This window comes from Lissotriton helveticus, chromosome 3_1, assembly GCF_964261635.1.
Source record: "Lissotriton helveticus chromosome 3_1, aLisHel1.1, whole genome shotgun sequence".
In the NCBI taxonomy this organism is placed as follows: domain Eukaryota; kingdom Metazoa; phylum Chordata; class Amphibia; order Caudata; family Salamandridae; genus Lissotriton; species Lissotriton helveticus.
Genome location: NC_136061.1, coordinates 1,401,664,164 through 1,401,685,155, shown reverse-complemented (window position 1 = coordinate 1,401,685,155; position 20,992 = coordinate 1,401,664,164). Strand labels below are relative to the sequence as shown.

At 51.2% G+C, this 20,992-nt stretch overlaps 1 protein-coding gene across 12 annotated transcripts in view; it reads right to left on the bottom strand.

Moving 5' to 3' along the window:
• KALRN (kalirin RhoGEF kinase) overlaps positions 1–20,992 on the bottom strand; it is a 1,598,314-nt gene that overhangs the window by 131,844 nt on the left and 1,445,478 nt on the right. For all 12 annotated transcript variants that reach the window (XM_078682047.1, XM_078682045.1, XM_078682043.1 and 9 more), the window contains one exon: positions 20,232–20,403. In XM_078682047.1, coding sequence (XP_078538173.1) covers positions 20,232–20,403 — 172 coding nt within the window. The remainder of the gene's footprint in view (positions 1–20,231; positions 20,404–20,992) is intronic.

The following is a 20,992-nucleotide window of genomic DNA, read 5'->3' as shown; positions in this document are numbered from 1 at the left end:
GTCACCAAACAGTTTCAAACTTTTCAAAAGTTGGAAAAAATTTGTTGATGAATGTTTGTTGTAAGAATTACTTACCTTCGGTAACAATGTATCTGGTAGAGGCGATTCTAGCCGCAGATTCCTTAACGTAGAATTATCCCCAGCCGTGAGACTGGATCCGGAAAACTTTTTGCCACAGCAGCCCTGCGCGCCGGGGGTACTGCACCACGTGACTCCGCCCTGACGTAGTCCGCGTCCATGACGTCAGCGAGGATACACAAGTCCCACCCTGGCGCGCCTACGTCAGCTTTCTTTGGAGAACTTTTCCGTGCCACAACGCGGAGCCATAACTAACAAAACTGTGAGAATACTGGAACAGTGTGCGAAAAAGCCCCGCTAAACAGAAGGGAAAGAAACAATGGTGAGGAACAGAACCATCCAGAATAGAGCCAGGTACTGAGGCACCAAGATCTGGAATGAAAGAACAGGGCACCCCTACTGAAAAGCAATCCTGCAAACAAATACAACAGCCTCCCTGGGGTAGAAGCATGTGAAATACACAGCAGATCAAGATCAAGAAGTCTGCAGCCACCGCCCGGAACAGAAAAGGGACACCAAGGTCAGAACCGAGTGATATGACCATTCAACCTCCGACAACACCAGCAGGGAGAAGTCTCCTGAACGCCAAAGTCGAGAACAGCCAAGGCATTTAGCCCCAAGGACTGCCAAAGGCAGAAGTGCAAGCATTAAAGGAAAGAAGAAGCACAAGCAAACCCTACACCAGAGATCAGGGTGCAGGGACGCAGAAGTGCCTATAAAATCAAGAATGGAATGACAACAAGGTGAACGCCCCCCGAAGGAGGGAGTAAGAAAAACAGTCACAAAAAGCAACCACCCGAAGGCAGGCAAGTGCAGAAAACCCAGAGGTCCCTCGCAGAACGGGGAGGAAGGGCGGGTCATGAAGGAATCTGCGGCTAGAATTGTCTCTACCAGATACATTGTTACCGAATGTAAGTAACTCGTACATCTGATAGAGACTACTAGCCACAGATTCCTTAACGTAGAATAGATACCCTAGCCATACCCAAGGGGAAGGAGGGTCTGCAAGAGGACTTCCCCGGCTCAGGCGAACCCAAGAACCCGACAGGGGACAATCGCCTGGACAGGAAATAACCCAGTGCTCCCAGACAGGGGATGAGCCACAGGGATAGGGGAAGGAGCCCAGTACCCCCCCCCCCCGTCCCCCAAGCAGACTACAACCGCAGTGTCGCGGAGATCACCGCCCCTACAGGGGATGTGTTACAACGACAAGCGGCAGCCCCGCCCTCACCAAGCAGGAAAAGGAAGGGCAACACGAAAGGGGTCATCAGCCAATGTACCAGGGACCTCCATCGGAAGTCCCAGGTACAGGCAATAAGAAGGGAGACCAGCAGCCAATGTACCAGGGACCTCCACCGAAAGCCCCAGGTACAGACAACGCAGGGGGGTACTAAGGAAGAAGAGCAACCCAGAGACTCCAAGGAGAACAGCAGAAATGAGGGCAAGAGCCCTCCAACAGGAACACACCCAGTGAAGAGGGCGGCTGAACTCATCACAGCTGGACGTCAACAGGCCAGACCGAACAGCGCCTCAGTAATAAGGCGGGTGGAAGAGAAAAAAACTGTTCCATGAAGCTACCGAAAAACCAGAAGCAGGGGCGCCAGGCCTCACTCCAAGGCCCTTGGCGCCGCTGGGTGCCAACCAGCCGGAAAACAAGAGGAGAAACAAGTAGGAAAAACCAAGTCAACAACACAGGAAAATGACCTTTCTGGACACCAGACAGAGGACCAGGCCAACAGCAAACCAGAGGCAGAAACACCGCCTAGCGCCGCAGCTGCCCAAGATTTCGCACCAGCGGCATACAGCAACATCAGGAAGGGCAAGGAACCCGCAAGGGGAAGTCCACCCCTTCCCAGTGTAAGACAGTGCTATCCAAGAGCTACAAATACCCCACGTAGGGTAGGACACGGCCCAAGAAGCATGGGGACCACCCTTGGGGAAGAAATCCCACATCAGAGAACAAATTAGAAACCCTGCGGCAAAAACCACAGAAGGCTTAGTAAGCAAACAAAAAGAACACTCTTGCCAACGGGGGCTGAACCAGCAGCCAACTAAAGAGGTAGGCCAACTCAGGGCCCAGAATGCACAGTATCCCTCACAGAAAGTGTAACGGGCATCCCACACCAGATTCGAGGAGCAGTGGGATAACGCCTCCCACTAAGACCCAGAGGATCAACAAACCACCTACTGAGGAGGAGAAGGATGGAGCCCCGCAAAAAGACGGTGAATGGCGGAGTTTGCATGAGTATTAAACAGCAGGACCCCGTCAAAAGGGAGGTCAACCAGACGCTCTCTAATATTTTCAGGAAAAACAGCATCGCGTAGCCAAGCATGGCGACGTAGAGCCACAGCAGTGGCCATAGCACGGCCAATAGCATCGGCAACATCCAAGGCTGCACGAAGAATAAACGCGGCCAACTCTCTACCGTCCAACACATGGGCCCGCAGATCAGCACGGGCACCCTCAAGAGAGACAAGAGAAAGAAGGGACTCAACAGAATCCCACAGGCCAGAAGAAGCCCTGGTCAACACACACAGTGTTAAGCACTCTCAAGGCAGTACTAGAAGAAGCGAAGACATTAAGTCCCCATGAATCTAACCACCGGGCCTCCCGAGACGGAGGGAACAACACCACAGGCAAACACGGAAAGGCATTACGCAGTAGAACGCCTTGAGTAGAAGGTAGAAAGACAGACAGACAGACCGGGTCGTGCGGAGCAGAAGTGCCTGAGGCACCGGATCGCCCGTGACAGGGCGCCCCCATAAGGGAATTATGGAGTGATGCTTCAAAAGGAAGGAACAACTCCCGTCCACCAGAGCCCTGGTGGAGAATCTCCAAGAGGTTGTCTGTAGGAAAGGAATCTGCGGCAAGTAGTTTATCAGATTGTGGTTGCATTTAAAACTATTTATTTCTTCAAAAATCTTTATCTTCGGAACCCGCTGGTGGATTTTGATGATCAGGGACTCTACAAAATTAATAATTTATACATTGTTGTTGTGTCTCTTTGTTGTTGTGTGACTCTTATTTCACTGTTTGGTGCAATTAAATGTTTTACAACTAATCCTTTGTTTAGCCTTGCTGCTCGAAGCCACAGCTACCCAGAGTGGAGCTTAAGGTTGACAAATGAGTGACTGGACCCAAGACAGTGTTTGCAAGTGTAGTCCACGATAAGAACCCTAAACCATATCGTTCGAGTTACTTACCTTCGGTCACGATGTATCTGGTAGAGACGATTCTAGCCGCAGATTCCTTAACGTAGAATTATCCCCAGGAGTGAGATTGGATCCGTAAAACTTTTTGCCACAGCATCCCCGCGCGCCAGGGGTACGACACAACGTGACTTTGCCCTGACGTCGTCCTCGTCGTCACCAAGGACACATAAGTCCCACCCCGGCGCGCCTACGGCAGTTTTCTTCAGAGAACTTTTCCGCGCCACAACGCGGAGCCATCACAAACAAAAAACTGAGAATACGGGAACAGTGTGCAAAATATTCAGCTAAACAGAAAAGAAAAAAACGAATGCTGAGGAACAGTACAATCCAGAGTAGTGCCAGGTATTATGCACCAAAAGTTCTGGAAGGAACGAACAGAGCACAGCTACTGCAACCCAAGCCCGCAAACAGTTACAACAGCCTCCCCGGGGGCAGAAAGCATGTGAAACATTGCACAGCAGACGAATAAGCCTGCCACCCCCGCCCAGAACAGAGAAGGGCGCCAATGCCAGAACGAAAGAGCAACGACAAATCACCCTCAGACAACACCAGCAAGGAGAGACATCTCCCAAAGAGCCAAGGGTCGAGACCCGGCCAAGGGACTCCAACCCTAAGGACTGCAAAGGAGCCAGAAGTGCAAGCAACAAAATGAAGGACACAAGCAACCCCACCCTGGAGACCAGGGTTCAGGGGTGCAGGAGTACTCATGAAACCATCAACCAATCACCAGTAAGGAAGGAATGGAGCAAACAAGACGACAAGCATCCCCTAGGGAGGGAGTAAGAAAAGGCACTCACAGGAGACAACCACCCAGAGGCAGGCGAATGCAGAAGACAAAGGAAGGGCCCTCGCTGAATGGGGAGGAAGGGCGGGTCGTGAAGGAATCTGCGGCTAGAATCGGCTCTACCAGTTACATCGTTACCGACGGTAAGTAACTCGTACATCTGATAGAGACTACTAGCCGCAGATTCCTTAACGTAGAATAGATACCCTAGCCATACCCAAGGGGAAGGAGGGTCTGCGAGAGGGCCTCCCCAGCCTGAACAACACAGAGCCCCAAAAAGGGATGAGTCCCAGGGACCGGGAGAATGGCCCAGTCCCCCACCCCCTCCCAAGCAGAAGAGACCTCGCCATCGTGGAGGAACACCAACCACACAGGGGAACGTATTATGAAGACGAGAGAGGCTGCCCAGCCCCACCAAGCAGGAGGAAGCATGGACAAGGCAGAAAGGGGCCAGTGCACCCCAAGCCCAGTCAAGGTACTAGAGACCCCTGCCAGAAGCCCCAGAGGTACAGGCAGCACAGAGGAGTACCAGGGAAGAGGACTACCCTAAGACTCCAAGAGGAGGTAGAAACGAAGACAAAGGCATCCATCGGAAAACACATACAGTGAAGAGGGCAGCCGGACCCATCACAGCTTGAAGTAGACAGCCAAGTCTGGAGGAGTGGAGGAGTGTGGCTCAATGGTTAGAGCGGCAGACCCTGATGCAGAGTTCTGGCCAGGGACCAGGGTTCAATTACCGCCTCGGCGGGGTCTCGGGCTCAATTTCCTTGGACCTGTTAATTCTCGCCTCGTGCCTATTCTAATCACGGGCCCCACGCTGCAACTCTGGGCAATAGCTTGCTTAGCCTCCACACCGGCCCCAACAGCGCTAAGGATGCCTGGCTTCACCCTGGGGGTGCCCAGGAGTGGACACTTCACAGGGAAAGCCAGGAGGGGTTCCACAGCGGTATGAGTATCAGCGCCAGGAAACCGCATAGGCGACACCGCAAGGTGACCGTGCGCTCTATAAGTACCATGACATTTACATTTACATTTACAAGTCAGAACGCCGCCTCAGTCAATAGGGGCAGGCGCGAAAGAAAAACTTAGTCTCACAAGGCTCCAACAGAACAAGAAGCAGGAGCAGGTAGACGCAGCTGGCCGCTGACAAGCGCCAAACAACACCTAGACTACGCCAGGCTCAAAACAAAGGCAAGGCCAGAAAACAAATACCGAACGACCCCTAGAAGGAGATCGGCCCGGACAGAGCTGATCCACGCAGAAGTAAGACCAGCCAGAAAATAAGAGGAGAAACCAGTAAGACGGGCCAAACGTCAACACAGGAAAGAGTCCCTTCTGGGACACCGGACTGAGGGCCAAGTCAAACAGCGGACAAAAGGGCAAAAACACTGCAGCACAATGCCGTAGATGGCAAAGCCAAGACCAAAAAAATCGCACCAGCGGGATACAGCAACACCTGGAAGGGCGAAGTAGCCGCAAAGGGGAGTCCACACCCTCCCAGCGAAAGACAATAGCTACAAGTACCCCGCTTAGGGTATGACACGTCCCAAAGAAATTATGGGAACCACTCTTAGGGAAGAAAATCCTGCATCAGAGAACAAAACCATAAAACCGGTGGCAGCAACCACAGAAGGCTTAATAATCAGCCAAAAAGTACGCTCTTGCCAAACAGGGGCTGAACCAGCAGCCAACTGAAGAGAGGGGTCAACCAAGGGACCCCGAGGGCACAGCAAACCACACAAAGTGTAATGGTCACTCCAAAGACCAGATTCCAGGAGCAAATGGGATAACACCTCCCACCAAGTCCCGGAGGATCATCAAACCAGCCTACTGAGGAGGGGGGGGGGGACGAGCCCCGCAAGACTACGTTGATTGGCGGAGACCGCATGAGTGTTAAACAGAAGGACCCTGTCAAAAGGCAGGTCAGCCAGGCGGTCCCTAATATCAGGAAAAACAGCATCACGTAGCCAAGCATGGAGACAGAGCCATGGAAGTGGCCATAGCACGACCGAGAGTATCAGCAACATCCAAGGGCGCATGAAGAAGAAACGCGGCCAACTCCCTACCATCCAACACATGTCCCCGCAGATCAGCACAGGCACCCTCATGGGAGACATGAGAAAGAAGGGACTCCACTGAGTCCCACAGGCTGGAAGTAGCCCTTGTCAAGACACACCGAGTGTTGAGCGCCCGCAAGGCAGCACTGGAAGAAGCAAAGACGTTGCGCCCCCATGAATCCAGCCACCGGGCCTCCCGTGACGGAGGAACCAATACCACAGGCAAGGACGGAAAAGCAGTCCGCAGAAGAGGGTCCTGAGTAAAAGGGTGGAATGAAAGGCAAACCAGGTTGTGCGGAGCAGGAGCGGCTGAGGCACCAGATCACCTGTGGAAGGAAGCCCCTAAGCCCCCAGAAGAGAGATGTGGAGCAAAGCTTCAAATAGAAGCAGCTCCCGTCCATCAGAGCCCTGGTGGAGAACTTCCAACAGATGATCCGTAGGGAACAGGGTCACTGGCTCACCCATCCGCAGGATACCAGCGGCTGTAGAGATAGCCCAAACAAAGGCAACACTGGCCTCAGTAGGGCGTCGCGGAGGAGAAAGTAATTCCTCTGTGGGTGATGGATGCAGACTGAGCTGTCCATCCCGAGCCAGCCCCCGAATAGTGGGGATGGGGAACCTGAGTGGCCCCAGGGGAAGCGGAGAGGCTGGTGGGAAAGCCAGCCGCGAGCCACAGAAAGAAGGGTTCGAGGATTTAGGCCGTGGGGACAACGAGGAGCCCTCCCTGGAAGATGCCCGTGAAAAGGCAACAATGCGGCGCCTTGTCTCCGGGGAGGAAGGCACCAACAGATGACAGACCTCAGGAGAGGAAGGAACCTCAGGAGACTAATCAAGAAACAGACGCCGGCATGGCTACATGAAGTCCGAGACCAGCGCCTGATCGATGTCGATCAGCACCGGAGTGGGTATTTGCGGCGCCGGGTCGACCTCTGCCACCATGTGCTCCCCAGGAGAATGGGGCGGGGTCGGTGCAGGTATGGCGAAGGAGTGGCGCCGAACGGCGCCGGCTTGGTCTCAGACGGGGCAGCCGCCCGCATTGAGGACTGAGAGGGACTCGGAAAAGCACCCCAGGTCCCAGCTTCCACCCGTGACGCCACCGGAGCCGGGGAGGATGGCTCCCGCCGCCTGCTCAGAGTACCGAGGGAGACTCGGGAGCAAGCCCGGAGGCATGACGATCTCCTGCGACACCACAGGGAGCCCCGTAGGGATTTGCGGCGAGGCAGGGATGCCAGGCCCCAAAGAGGGACTACACATTGACGACACCACCCTCCTACGACCTGAAGATGAAACCTTCGTCGTCAGGGCCGGAGCCACCGGTGACTCCGCGGAAGTCCTGGCGCGAGGCAAGGGATCCGCGGCCGTCTCAGGAAGTGGAGGCGGGGCCAAAGAAGCCTGCAGCGCCGCCATGTAGGCTATCCTTTGGGCCCTAGTCGCCCCAATGCTGGGAAACGGCGGGAAGGAAGGCGACGAACAAGTTACTTACCTTTGGTAACGATATATCTGTAAGAAACAGTAGTTAGTATTAGATTCCTTACCTTAGAATATCCACAGGCGTCAGTCTGGATCCGGAAACTTTTGCGTAGCAGTACCCCTGCGCGTCGGTAGGCGTCGTCTGCAGGCGTCCCCTGCGGCTCCGCGTCGTCGGCGTCGTGCGCCGTGATGACGTCGCTGGAGTATATAGACGCCGCCTCCGCGCGCTGACGTCAGTTCTTTGCACACAGCTTTTCCGCGCCAGAACACGCAGAGCCATGTGAGAACTAACACTGGTGCCATGTGAAACTAGGGCCCTGAAAGGGATGTCCTTAACCCTAGGTATCAGTTCGCAGAACGGGGAGGATGGGTGGGGCGGTAAGGAATCTAATACTAACTACTGTTTCTTACAGATATATCGTTACCGAAGGTAAGTAACTTGTTCATCTGAAAGAAACAGGTTAGTATTAGATTCCTTACCTTAGAATAGATACCCCAGCAATACCAACCCCGGTGGTGGGTCTGCGAACCAAGACAATCCTACACCAGAAAGTCCTGGAGGACCGAACGGCCAAAGAAGCCGTCCCTCCGGACTTGACTGTCCAGGCAGTAATGCCTCGCAAAGGTGTGCAGCGAGGCCCACGTAGCTGCCTGGCAAATGTCCCGCAAAGGGACTCCCCGGCCCAGGGCAGTAGTAGCCGCCGTGGCCCGAGTGGAATGGGCCCTCAGCCCAACAGGAGGCTCCTTCCGAGCCAAAGAGTAGCATGCTTTGATGCACAGGACGACCCACCGAGAGATGGTTCGTTTCTGTACCGCCCTTCCCTTCTTCTCACCCACGTAGCCAACAAACAGTTGGTCATCCACCCGGAACTGGCGTGTGCGATCCATATAAAATGAAAGCGCACGTTTTGGGTCCAGACGATGGAGCCGCTCTTCATCTTTTGAAGGATGCGGAGGCGGGAAGAAGGAGGGTAAGGTGATGGACTGCCCGATGTGAAAAGCAGAAACTACTTTGGGCAGGAAAGAAGGTCTAGTTCTCAGAACCACCTTGTCAGGATGAACGGACAAGAAAGGAGGTTTAACAGAAAGAGCCTGGAGCTCACTCACTCTCCTGGCAGAGGTGATGGCAACCAGGAAGGCCGTCTTTAGAGTGAGAAGACGGAGAGGACAGGAATGAAGCGGCTCAAAGGGAGCACACATCAAGAATGTCAGAACCAGGTTCAAGTCCCACTGAGGCATCACAAACGGAACAGGTGGATACATGTGCGTGATGCCTTTCAAGAATCTCAGTACAATAGGGGACTTGAACAAAGATGGCTGATCAGGTAGCCTTAAGAAGGCGGAAAGGGCAGAAAGGTAGCCCTTGATAGTGCCCAGAGCAGAGCCCTGCTGGGCAAGAGAAAGAAGGAAGAGGAGAACCTCGGAAAGAGGGGCAGAAAGGGGATCCACAGCCTTTGCTGTGCACCATGCCACAAATCTGTTCCACCGGCAGGCGTATACCGACTTTGTGGAGGGACGCCTGGCTGCCAGAATCACATCACAGACTTCAGGAGGCAAGCCAAATGGCCTCAACTGTCGCCGCTCAATCTCCAAGCATGGAGGTGGAGACTGGACAGGTTCGGGTGGAGGACCGTCCCCTGCTGCTGCGACAGAAGGTCCTCCTGAAGGGGCAGGCGGATCGAGGGACCGACTGACATGCTGAGTAGCTCGGGATACCAGTACCTTCGAGCCCAGTCCGGAGCCACAAGGATAACTTGGGCCCGGTCGCGCCTGATCTTCTTCAGCACTCTGGGCAGAAGTGGTATAGGCGGAAAGGCGTACAATAGACCGCAACTCCACTCGCGCCGAAAGGCGTCGCCGAGCGAGTGCCGTCTTGGAAACTCCAACGCGCAGAACTGATGACATTGCGCGTTCTCTTCTGTGGCGAATAGATCTAACCAAGGCTCTCCCCATTGCAGAAAGAGGCCTTTCGCCACGTCCGAGTTCAGACGCCATTCGTGATCCACCGAGCACCGACGGCTGAGTTCGTCCGCCCTGGCGTTCAGAGAACCTGCCAGGTGTTGAACCGTCAGAGTCACGCCCTGACGTTCCAGCCATTGCCAGAGACGCAGGGCCTCCTGGCAAAGGGTCCACGACCCCACACCGCCCTGTTTGTTGCAGTACCACATGGCGGTGGTGTTGTCCGTGAACACCTGCACTACACTCCCGTTGACAAAGGGGAGGAATGCCTTCAGTGCTAGGCGAATTGCCCGCAGCTCCAACATGTTGATATGGAGCCGGGACTCCGCCGGAGACCAGATGCCTCTGATCTCCGCCTCTCCCAAGTGGCCACCCCAGCCCTGGAGGGACGCGTCCGTCACAACCACGTGCTCCGGTTGGGGAAGGGAGAGGGATCTGCCTCTGACCCAATCGCAGTCCTGGAGCCACCACTGCAACTGTCTCGCAGTGCCCTCCGAGATCAGGACATGGTCGGAAAGGTTGCCCTGATGCTGGGCCCACTGAAACTTCAGGTCCCACTGCAGAGCCCGCATCCGCCACCTGGCGTGATGCACCAGAAGGATGCAGGAGGCCATCAGCCCCAGAAGCCGCAGCGTCAACCTGACCGAGACCCGGGATAACGGCTGAAAGATGGGAATCAAGGCCTGAATATCCAGGACCCGCCGTTCCGGAGGATAAACCCGAAACTGCGCCGAGTCGAGAACCGCTCCGATGAAAAGGAGCTTTTGAGAGGGACACAGGTGTGATTTCGGCACATTGATGGAAAACCCCAGCTCGTGCAGGAGGTCTGCCGTCACCTGAAGGTGGTGGACGACTGTCTGGGGCGAGCCCGCCTTTAACAACCAGTCGTCGAGGTAGGGGAAGACTGAAACCCCTAACCGGCGCAGATGAGCTGCGACCACCGCCATCACTTTCGTGAACACCCGTGGGGCGCTGGTAAGGCCGAATGGGAGCACGATAAACTGAAAGTGCTCGTGGCCTATCGTGACCCGCAGGTAACGCCGGTGGGCCGGCAGGACGGGGATGTGAAAATACGCATCCTGCAAGTCCAACGCTACCATCCAGTCTTGTGGGTCTAGAGCAGCCAAGACCTGAGCCAAAGTCAACATCTTGAACTTCTCCTTCCGGAGGAAGCCGTTGACGTTCCGTAGGTCCAAGATAGGACGTAGGCCCCCTTTGTCCTTCTTGGGTACCAGAAAGTAGTGGGAGTAGCAACCACACCCTACTTCTGGCCCAGGAACGCGCTCGATGGCCCCCTTGGCCAAGAGGGCCGTAACTTCCTCCCGCAGAAGTGTCAAGTGGTCCCCCGACACACGGTGGTTCTGCGGTGGCATGGCTGGAGGAGTGGTCTCGAAGGGGAGGGAGTAGCCCCTTCGGACGAGCTGCAGCACCCACCTGTCCGATGTGATAGTGCGCGCCAGCGGGAGTGGTGATGGCGAACCCTGCCACCCACTGGCGTCACGTGGGCCTGAAAGCTCGGACTAGGAGGATTTGGAGGCTGCTGCGGGGGGAGGTGTGGACTGACCTCGCCGCTGTCCCCGACCTCCACCACGGCGGAATCCACGGCCGCCACCGCGCTGAGGAGCGCTCTGCGGTGCGTGGCTGCAGCCCGTGTGGGACCGCCCCTTCCGTGGCCACGAAAGGAGCGAAACGAACCCGTTTGCTGGCGCTGGGTCGAGAGACCCAAGGACTTGGCCGTGACCCTGGAGTCCTTGAAGCGCTCAAGCGCGTTGTCCGCTTTGTCGCCGAACAGGCGACTGCCATCGAATGGCATGTCCATCAGGGCATTCTGGACATCCGGCGAGAAGTTGGCGGATCTCAGCCAAGCATGGCGACGAATCGCCACCGTCGTGGACATCGCTCTGCCCAGCGAGTCGGTCGTGTCAAGACCACACCGTATGGAATACCTCGCCGCGTCCCGGCCTTCAACCATAGCCTGGCCGAGCTTGTCCCGAACCTCCTGCGGGCATTGCGGCAGGCACTCTGCGACCGTATCCCACAGAGAGTGGGTGTAGCGGCCCAAGAGGCATGCGGTGTTGCAAGACCGCAGTCCGGCACTCAGGGACGAGAAGACCTTCTTGCCATACTGGTCGTACCGCTTAGATTCCCGATCGGGCGGAGCCGACGGAAATGCGGACTGGGAAGTGGAGGCCTGGATCACCAGACTCTCAGGGGAGGGATGGGTGGACAGGAAGGCCGGGTCGTCCGAACACGGACGGTGGCGCCTGGCAACGTTCCGATCAACAGGCGCATCGGAAGCGGGCCTGGACCACGTGCCCAAAAGGACATCCGTCAAGGCGTCATTAAACGGCAGCAGAGGCTCCTGTGGGCATGACTGCGGTTTGAATACCTCGGTGAGGATGTTAGGCTTCACCTTAGCGACGGGGAGCTCAAGGTTCAAGGCCTTGGCAGCCCTCATCAGTACCACCGAATAGGCAGCCCCAGCCTCCGACGCCACAGTGGGAGGCGAGACAAACCCAGGGTTAGGCGATTCGTCCAGACCACTGGCATCACCCAAGTCACCTGCCCAGTCCACGTCGTACTGGCATTCTCGTGACAGAGGGTCCTCAGACCCCTCCCAACCCTCTCCATAATCGTCCTCATCGCCATAGTTTGAGTCAACGATATAGACCGGCTCCTCGGAGCCAAGGGGCCCCAACGGCGCCGGACTCGGCGTCGGTCGACGCCGGTCCGACTCCGCGTCCAGATTCGGAGAGGGAATGGGGGTGGCGCCGCGCGGCGCCGGAGCCCCGGCCGGAACCGGCGTCGGAGTCACGGCACCGCGCGGAGGCGGCACCACGGGTTGCCCCGATGGAATCGGCGCCGGAGAGGCCGGTTGACCAGCCGGCGACGACCCTGAAGGGCCCAGCGGCGCCGGGGCCGGAACCGCCGGCGGCGTCGGGGCAGGAGCACCCGAACCGCTCGGGCCCCCAGACGGGACCGACGGGCCCGCAGGCGCCGTAGGCCCCGCCGGAGGAGACAGCGCCCTCATAGCCATGAGGAACTTCTCAATCTCCTCGCGTGACGCGCCTTCCCCAGGGACCGACGGGTATGGGGCAGACGGCGTCGGCGACCCACGCGGGGTCGCGGCCACCCGAACCCCCGGCCGCATCACGCGGGCGTCGGGGGGAGTCGGGGGTACAATGACGACGCCCCGACTTCTTGTGTCGCTTACCTGAGGAACCGGAGGAATGGTGACGACTTCCGGAGCGCTCGTGGCGGCTCCGCGACCGTTCCCTCGACCGCTCCCTCGACCTCCGTCCGGACCGGGACCGCTCTCGACGCGGGGCCGACACCCGGAGCTCGAGTAGCTTGCGGGACCGCTCCCGCCTAGCCTTACTCGCCAAGGCCCGGCAGTCGACGCAGGACTCCACGTCGTGGTCCGCGCCCAGACACCGGAGGCAGAGTCGATGGTGGTCGGTGACCGACATCATGCGGTCGCACCCGTCACAACTTTTAAAACCGGGCATCCTACCGGCACCTGAAAGAGAGAGTTAACAAAACTTGGGTCAAAAGACCGGAGTACTGCTCCTCGGATCTGCGCTTACTGGCGTGGAAAAAAGAAGAACTGACGTCAGCGCGCGGAGGCGGCGTCTATATACTCCAGCGACGTCAGCACGACGCCGACGACGCGGAGCCGCAGGGGACGCCTGCAGACGACGCCTACCGACGCGCAGGGGTACTGCTACGCAAAAGTTTCCGGATCCAGACTGACGCCTGGGGATATTCTAAGGTAAGGAATCTAATACTAACCTGTTTCTTTCAGATAGGCGGGGTGCACGTCCATAGGGCAGCCGGCGCCCACCACTGAAGGAGGACAAGGCCTCGGAGACAAGCTGAAGGACCTACCAGTCGGCGAACAAGTCCCTTGGGGCCGTGGCGAGGGACGATGTTGCAGACGAAACCGGCGGCTCCTTGCTTCCTAGGTAGGGGACGGACGCTGGGATGAAACTGACCTGGGCAAGCGGGCCGACAGCAATTTCATCCGGCGCTCCCGCTGTGACTTGGGTTTAAGGTGCTGACAGGCTTCGCAATCTGTCGAGTCATGGTGCTCGCCCAGGCACCACATGCGAATCAGGTGAGGGTCCGTCACCGACATGGCACGTGCACAAGAGGTACACTTCTTCAAGCCCGAAGGCATTCACACACTGTTCCACCAACGCGTGAAAAAGGAAACAGGCCAGGGCACAATCTGGATCCGAGTTACATGCGGAAAAGAGTAAAAACTGACGTAGGCACGCCGGGGTGGGAGTATGTGTCCTCGCTGACGACGCGGACGACGTCAGGGCGGAGTCACGTGGTGCCGTCCCCCCGGCGCGCAGGGTTGCTGTGGCAAAACGTTTTCCGGATCCAGTCTCACGTCTGAGGATAATTCTACGTTAAGGAATCTGCGGCTAGTAGTCTATCAGATATGTAGAACACCCAAAACCTCACACATACTCATTCCAGTCACGGTCACCATGGGAGCCATTGTAGATTTGAAACAATTTGCTAAAGTCTGCTTGAGGGGCTGTACCTCTCCACAGACACCAACAATTGAATGGGAATAATAGTGTGTGAGATCCAGGTGAGCACTGATGCTAAATGGCAGTAAGGGAGTTAGATGCCAGATAGTGGTTGTGTTTAGTGCCACACTTTTGGGAGCTTAGCAATTTTGTTTTAAATAAAGTGGCACACATTTTAAGTCCTCCAGAACAGCACCATTTCAGTGACACAAACAATTGGCTGCGGCACCAATATGCAATCAGCATCAGTCTATTTATAAATGCATACTTCTCATCATCCTATCAGTGGAATTCAATTGCCTAATGCCTCAATATAAAACAATTCCAACATGGGCCCCCTCTTGGCTACCTATCTCCTTTGAGTGAAGAACATGTCATCTAACCCAGCGGGGCACAGCAGGACAAAGATCTGTTGCATACATCAAGAGTGTCTTCCAGGCTAGAGCCTATGTTGAGAACAACCAAAATGACTTCATGAGCTGCTCTAGATGCCCCTGATATTAGATGGGTAAAATTGTAAATTAAAGTCTATGAACTGATCTAAAAGAGAACCCTTGGGCCTTGCAAGGATAACAATGGGAAAAGAGGGGGAGGAAGTGGGCAAATAATATACAATTCAAGTAAGGGCTGTGCAGTGTAGGTCCCATGGCAGGATCCACAATAATTGTCAGAATAACTGCTCAATGTACAAATACATTCTATTTAGAATAACTGTAGGGAAATATACCTCATGTGGCTATCCTGTAAATCTGACAGGTATTCTGCTATGCTGGATACCCTAGATTTGGGATTACAAATATCTTCAGAAAATGGGACCTTATATTTCACTTTGGAAGCCACAGTTTCCAACAAAAATATGAGCTGCAATTATACCCCACCTTGGCAGCCTTGTTCACGGTGTATAGTCATCCTAAATTCTGATCTTACTTTCATTTAAGTGGGTTGCTTGCACCAAGGAGTGATGACTTCTGTGTGAAAGCTTACAGACATAATTGTTAAAATAATATATTTCTTTGCAAAGGGTGGTCTTTGGACGAACAGATTTAATAATTTTCCCCCTTGCATACATATATCTCTCATCCAGTACCCACAATAGAAAACCTTTTCAAGAAGAGTACCCCCGGCAAATCTGGTAAATAGGGCAAAAGATTACTTCCAATGAGCGGGCCCTTTAATAATCATAAGTGTACTTGACAAAGCCCTACTGCTTTTCTGTGGAGGATCAAAGTGTACATGATAGCTTTTACAGCCCAGTAAGACTAACATGTTTCCTCAAGAAAAATCACATTGTGCGCTGGAGTTGCATTTTAGAGCCCACCCTTGATGCTTAAGTGAGTGATACATGCTTAGTAATGGAGTGGATTGGACACATCATGGTTAATGCCATAGCTCACAGATGCAAATAGAGGTAGAAAACAGACTTACTAGGAGAAGGAAATGAAGGCACGCGTTCAGGGAAGAAAAGCACAGAGTTATATGGAAGAATGAGAAGACAGAAAAAAATGAAGAATTAGTATAACAACTGCTTTATTTTGAAAACAGCGGTAAGGTATTTGAAAAAAGAAAGATTCTATAGTTCTGTGAAGAGTATTGTAATGGACAATATACTATTACCAGCTCCCCCGCCAGTCACTATTGAGATTCAATCTGACAAAAAATAAGCCAGCACTGGAAATGGAGGCCAATGCTGATGAAGGAGTTTCTGGGAAATCTTTTCAGCACACTTACTATGAGAGCATGAGATTTAAAGTGCTGCTTAAGCTCATGTGGGGTAACTGACTATTTGCTCTTGCCGATTAAGTTTGCAAAAGTAGATCTATATATTCAATGGGTCAGCAGCCATATGTACATGTGCAGAGGAGACATCACCTCAACCACCCCAGCACGGTTTAACAAATCTAGAGCTGTCCACCTTTGCAGGAGACAGAAACTGGCATAGTGGGGAAAAATGTGGCGGAAATACCACTTTTCCACTTGGACTGCCTTCTCTTATATTATTTCAAATCACAGATCCTAAAGACCGAGGGCGACATGGCAAATCAAGACACAATGGTTGCCGACAGGCAGGTCACTAAAAGCATCGCCATTTCTGCTGGGATTGAGCTTACCACAAGGCTTTCACAAAAATGAAGCTACCAGCAGCTCCAAACTCTTGAACCTCACATTTCTCTGCTATATAAAATGAGGCTAGAGAACAGAATTGAGGTCAGATGGAACATATGACAGTTTTTGATGAATGCTGCATGACTGTCCTCTTCTCAATTCAGCTTTTAGTAGCCATATAGAAACATTTTAATTCATCAAGTTGTCAATATGGCAAAAACAGTGCAAATGGTAACTTGCCACCACTAACATTTGGTCCTGAAATAATAGTTTGTTATGTTAAATCATTTGTGATTAAATGGTGTTAAAAACACAAAGAACCATTTGCTTTTCCCTCTAATTGGTATCATCCAGACACTAACTGGGCAGGCGGGACGCACTACAATAGGAAGCATCTTATGTATCATCAAGGGGTAAACAGTCTTGGGTCTTTCGTTTTGTGGTGAAGGCTGATGGGACAATTTGCATTTGGGAAGATTTTTTTCTAAGGCCAGGAATACAAGTTGGTATTCATAAGTTGTGGCCATTTACTGATTCATTCACATTTCAATAAGGCTCATGTAACGTAAGATTTGTTGGCAATACATTATGTAATTAATGGCAGGTACTTTCGAACTTGAGAACTCTGCTTATTTTTCAAACCTTAGGATGACAATGTGAGCATTGTATAAATTATGCAATTCTAGGTTTATAAAAATACACACATTCACATCAGTTTAACTTTGCCTTTCTTTCCCTAAAAACAATTATATTTCTTGTTTAGGCCAATCTTTCTTAGATTCGTATTGAAAATACAGCATGGAGTAGACACTTCCTAGCACAACTGACGCCATGTTTATTTGTGTGCAAGTTAAGTGCACAGATAAAAGTTACGTTAATTTGGAAAGTGATAGGTTTCTTAATGATGCCTACATGATAAAGAATGGTGTAAAACACAATTTGTATTCCTATGTTTTCGTTAGTCACATTTGAGAAGTGGAACCAAACTATTTTGTTATTTATTAGGTTAGCACCACAAGCCTCAAAATGAGCATGCTACATTTTGTACTCAGTGCAAAACTATGCTAAATAGTTGAGACAATGGGGCTCATTCCAAGTCCGGTTGTAAACTTGTCTCAAGTTCAAATGGGGGTTACAAGTTGTGCATAATAACACATCCTGTAATTTCCAAATTCACCAAGGAAAGACTATTGAAAATTAAAAAGGCTACTGATCCTTACGGGGCAATGAACGGGATAATTGGACTGTACAACACCTATCACAAGTTATGCCTCTTTTCGAGGAGGGACACGCAGAATAATGATTTAATATCGCATCCGGTATATGCAGCACCCTGCTGAATCAGTATTTACCAGGGGAAAAATTACCTTTCCGAAACCCCTAATGAGCCCTACATTTGGATCAAAACCTAGATATTCCTTTGCTTGTCATACAAAAAGCAGAAACTGGATCCTTTTGATCGGCTCTGTTTTGTACATTTTTCTTTTAAAATGCATGTGCTACGGCTCCAAGTTACTACAAGAAAGAAGTGTGTAAAATATAGACGAATACGCATGTCTAAAATCAGCGAGAGTGGCCATCACATGAGAGGATACTGGTTAAAATGTCTGCAGCAGAAAGCAGTGGACTGTATCCAAACCTAGACAACCATAGAGAGAAGCAACACTGAAATGTGTTGTGACATAACACCCACCTGGGCTCTGCCCTCTTGTCATTCAAAGTTGTAGACTTGCCAAATTAACGACTCTTCAGAATGTGAAGAACATAGAACCTACATGCTTGCTAGCGATGTATCCAGTGCTCAGTATAAAAAAGGTAAGCACAGGGACTCAGTGTTTTATGTCAGTTATGACTGTACAGCTTTTTGCAAGGCATACTGTTACCAATTCTCCGAAGTATAGTTGTAGTGTGCTTTGGCTCCACCCACAGGCGTATTACCTTCCCGCCTCACATTATGGCTGCTTTTTGCATCTTTCAACCTCCTATGGCGCAATTTCACAACCATGCATGAAGGATTATTTTTTACCTCAAAAGTACATTGAATCATCAACAATTAGATGCACTGAATATAGAAACAATATTTTTGTGCTTTTAATGTTCTAGTAAGGACTCAAATACAAGGCAGACCTTTTGGCTTTACCAATGTATGTTCTTAGTAGGTCACTGCCATCTAATGGTGAGAGTTCCACATACCAAAGGTGCTTGTCTTGATTTCCCCGTATGCCACTGCCTTTACCACACTACACTTCCGGTCACTCGCAGGCTCTTTTTCATCCATGATATCCCCCTATATTACTTTTTTGCTGTCTTTCTCTTACTCCTCATTTCTCTCTCAATTCTGACTTTTTTGGTCACTCGTGGTCGAAGTTGGAGAATAAAAAATAATTCCCAGACTACAAAAATGAAGTGCCGGTGCCTACCGCTTGCAGCTATTCGCACTGCATTGTGGTTCAAAGGGTGAGATGGAAGAAGGAAGTTATCTGCTTGTCAGTTATTTGCGCCTGGTCCTCAGAGAAAGATTGCAGGTCTCTGTATTAGGAGTGAGTGGTAGTTAGGTTTACTACAAGTCCTAAACACTCCGATTTTATGGCAATGTAAGAACTCGGTACCAATGTTTATCTACTTTGCTTAACTAGTTAGAAGCCTAAATCTAGGCCGAATGCCATGGCTACCCTTGCTGTATCACCTACATTCTTCCTTTTATCCTACATGATCTTGCCTGTAATTGCCCATCTCAAATGGCACAGTTCTTTAACCCACTGCCAAATCATTCGAGCAATAACTGGTCCAATATTTTTGCTGTGTTAGAAAAGACATAATGAGGCCTATTTGACTGGATAGCCACTTTACTTTGTTGAAATGAAGTGAAAACTGTATCTAGAGAACCAAAGCACTATGTCAGCTAATACTGAATACTAAGTTAGCTAAATTATCTTCATAATTCCATTGTGGTGTCTCCTTAAGAGCAGCTAGAGGGACATTAACGCTGTGGGTTGGACCTCTCAGAACTATTGTTCGTTTGTGTATTGATATTTATCTAAGTATCTCTCCATGCATGTATCTCTCCACTCATCATCTGATGGGCAACCCCTTCACATATATAAAGCATTACTTGTTTAATGTTGACTTGCATAAAAGGTGTTCGTGTTGTATTTGAATATCCTTTAAAATGAGTACATGTAGGGTTTATGCAACCTCCTAGATGTCTCACACTAACTAGCATCCTTTACTGTGCTCTCTTGAACACAAGCAGCATTCAGTTGCTTGATGAAGCTCAGTTTACACAACACAAAAAACAAAAAATGGATAATGTGAAGTTGGACTCCAATGCTATCTTCCAGAATCTACCACGAACTCAAGATCTGATGGTCCGTCTTTTTACTTAACCGAGTCAAACTGACATCTGTCCTCGACTCTCTTGCCAACCACACGAGGCAGACTAGAAGTCATCTTATAAATGTGTGGCATCCTTGCAACGTTTCTGCTTTCAAAGAGTCCTCATTTGAGTTAATTAAAAATGAATTATGTGTCAACATCTACAAGAGAATATAACTTCCCTGAATGCATCAGAAAACAGGATATATGAACATTTAAAAAAAATAAAAAATACAGGCTAAAATCGTTAAAAGAAGTAGTGCAAAGCAAACGTAGCAGTAGTGCCCCGTGTGTTCTCATTAGGTTATGTCCGATACTCTATATTTTGACACTTGCAACAAAAAGCACACTAGCACAGTTGGTGATGCATTCTGGTGTCACAATCAACATAGTCCATCACAAAGATATGGGACATAAGAAAGATGTACTTTCTTCCATTAAATCCCATCCAGTCTTTCTATGCACTACATGTCTCATAGGTAGTCTCTTGTGGTCTTCCATGGTCTCATTTGTCACAGACAACTGGTTAAGGATTGACTACGGAGGCGGATGCCTGTGCCTGGAGTAATCATTACTTAAGCAGGCTGCTAGCTACTGATCACTGATGATAGACAACCTTGACAGGCAAAGGCATGGTCCTGTACTCACCATTTAAAAAGTCTCGCTGGGTTTCTAGGACCTGGCTTATGTCCTGTACCCAAGCCTGTTTAATGTCTGCATTGGCAGCCTGTAAAATCACTCGTTCTGACGTCTCGCGGCTCATGAGAATGAACTTGCAGGGATCGTTATCAACGTTTTCCTCCATGATCAGGTAATTCATCTGAAACAGATTGAAGAAAGTCACATGTCTCACTGGATCAAAGGATGCTGTAATATATGGAATTTTCATTTTTTTGGTATAATTATCTGCTTTAGTCCCAGGTTAACAAACGTAAGTGGCCCCCATGCAAAGCATTCAATTATCATGAACTTTAAATTTAGAAAACACTCCTACGTCTGCATATAACCAGTGGAAAGCATTCTTAATGAGTGGGCTGTAAATGTATCATCCTTAGGTACAAGCCTGGTTCCAACATAGTCCCTTTCTCCCTTTAAGGATTCCAATGATAGGCAGGGAAAAAGACTTCGAACCGTTTCTTTCTAAACTGGTAATGAAACCTTTCAGCGCAACAGATAAAGAACAGATGAAGGCCATGGCCCGGGACCATGCAAAAATAAACCACTTAGCAGGTCAGGTATGAACGTCTGACCTCAACTCTCTTTTGCACTATCTCATACAGCCCAGCTCTGGCAAGGCTCTCTGCCCAAAGTGTGTCAGCACTTACAATCAACGGTCACTAGCAGAAAGTTATCATACACACGTAAATCAGCAAGCCCGTCCTTAGCAAGATACCTGGTGTAGTCTAGTA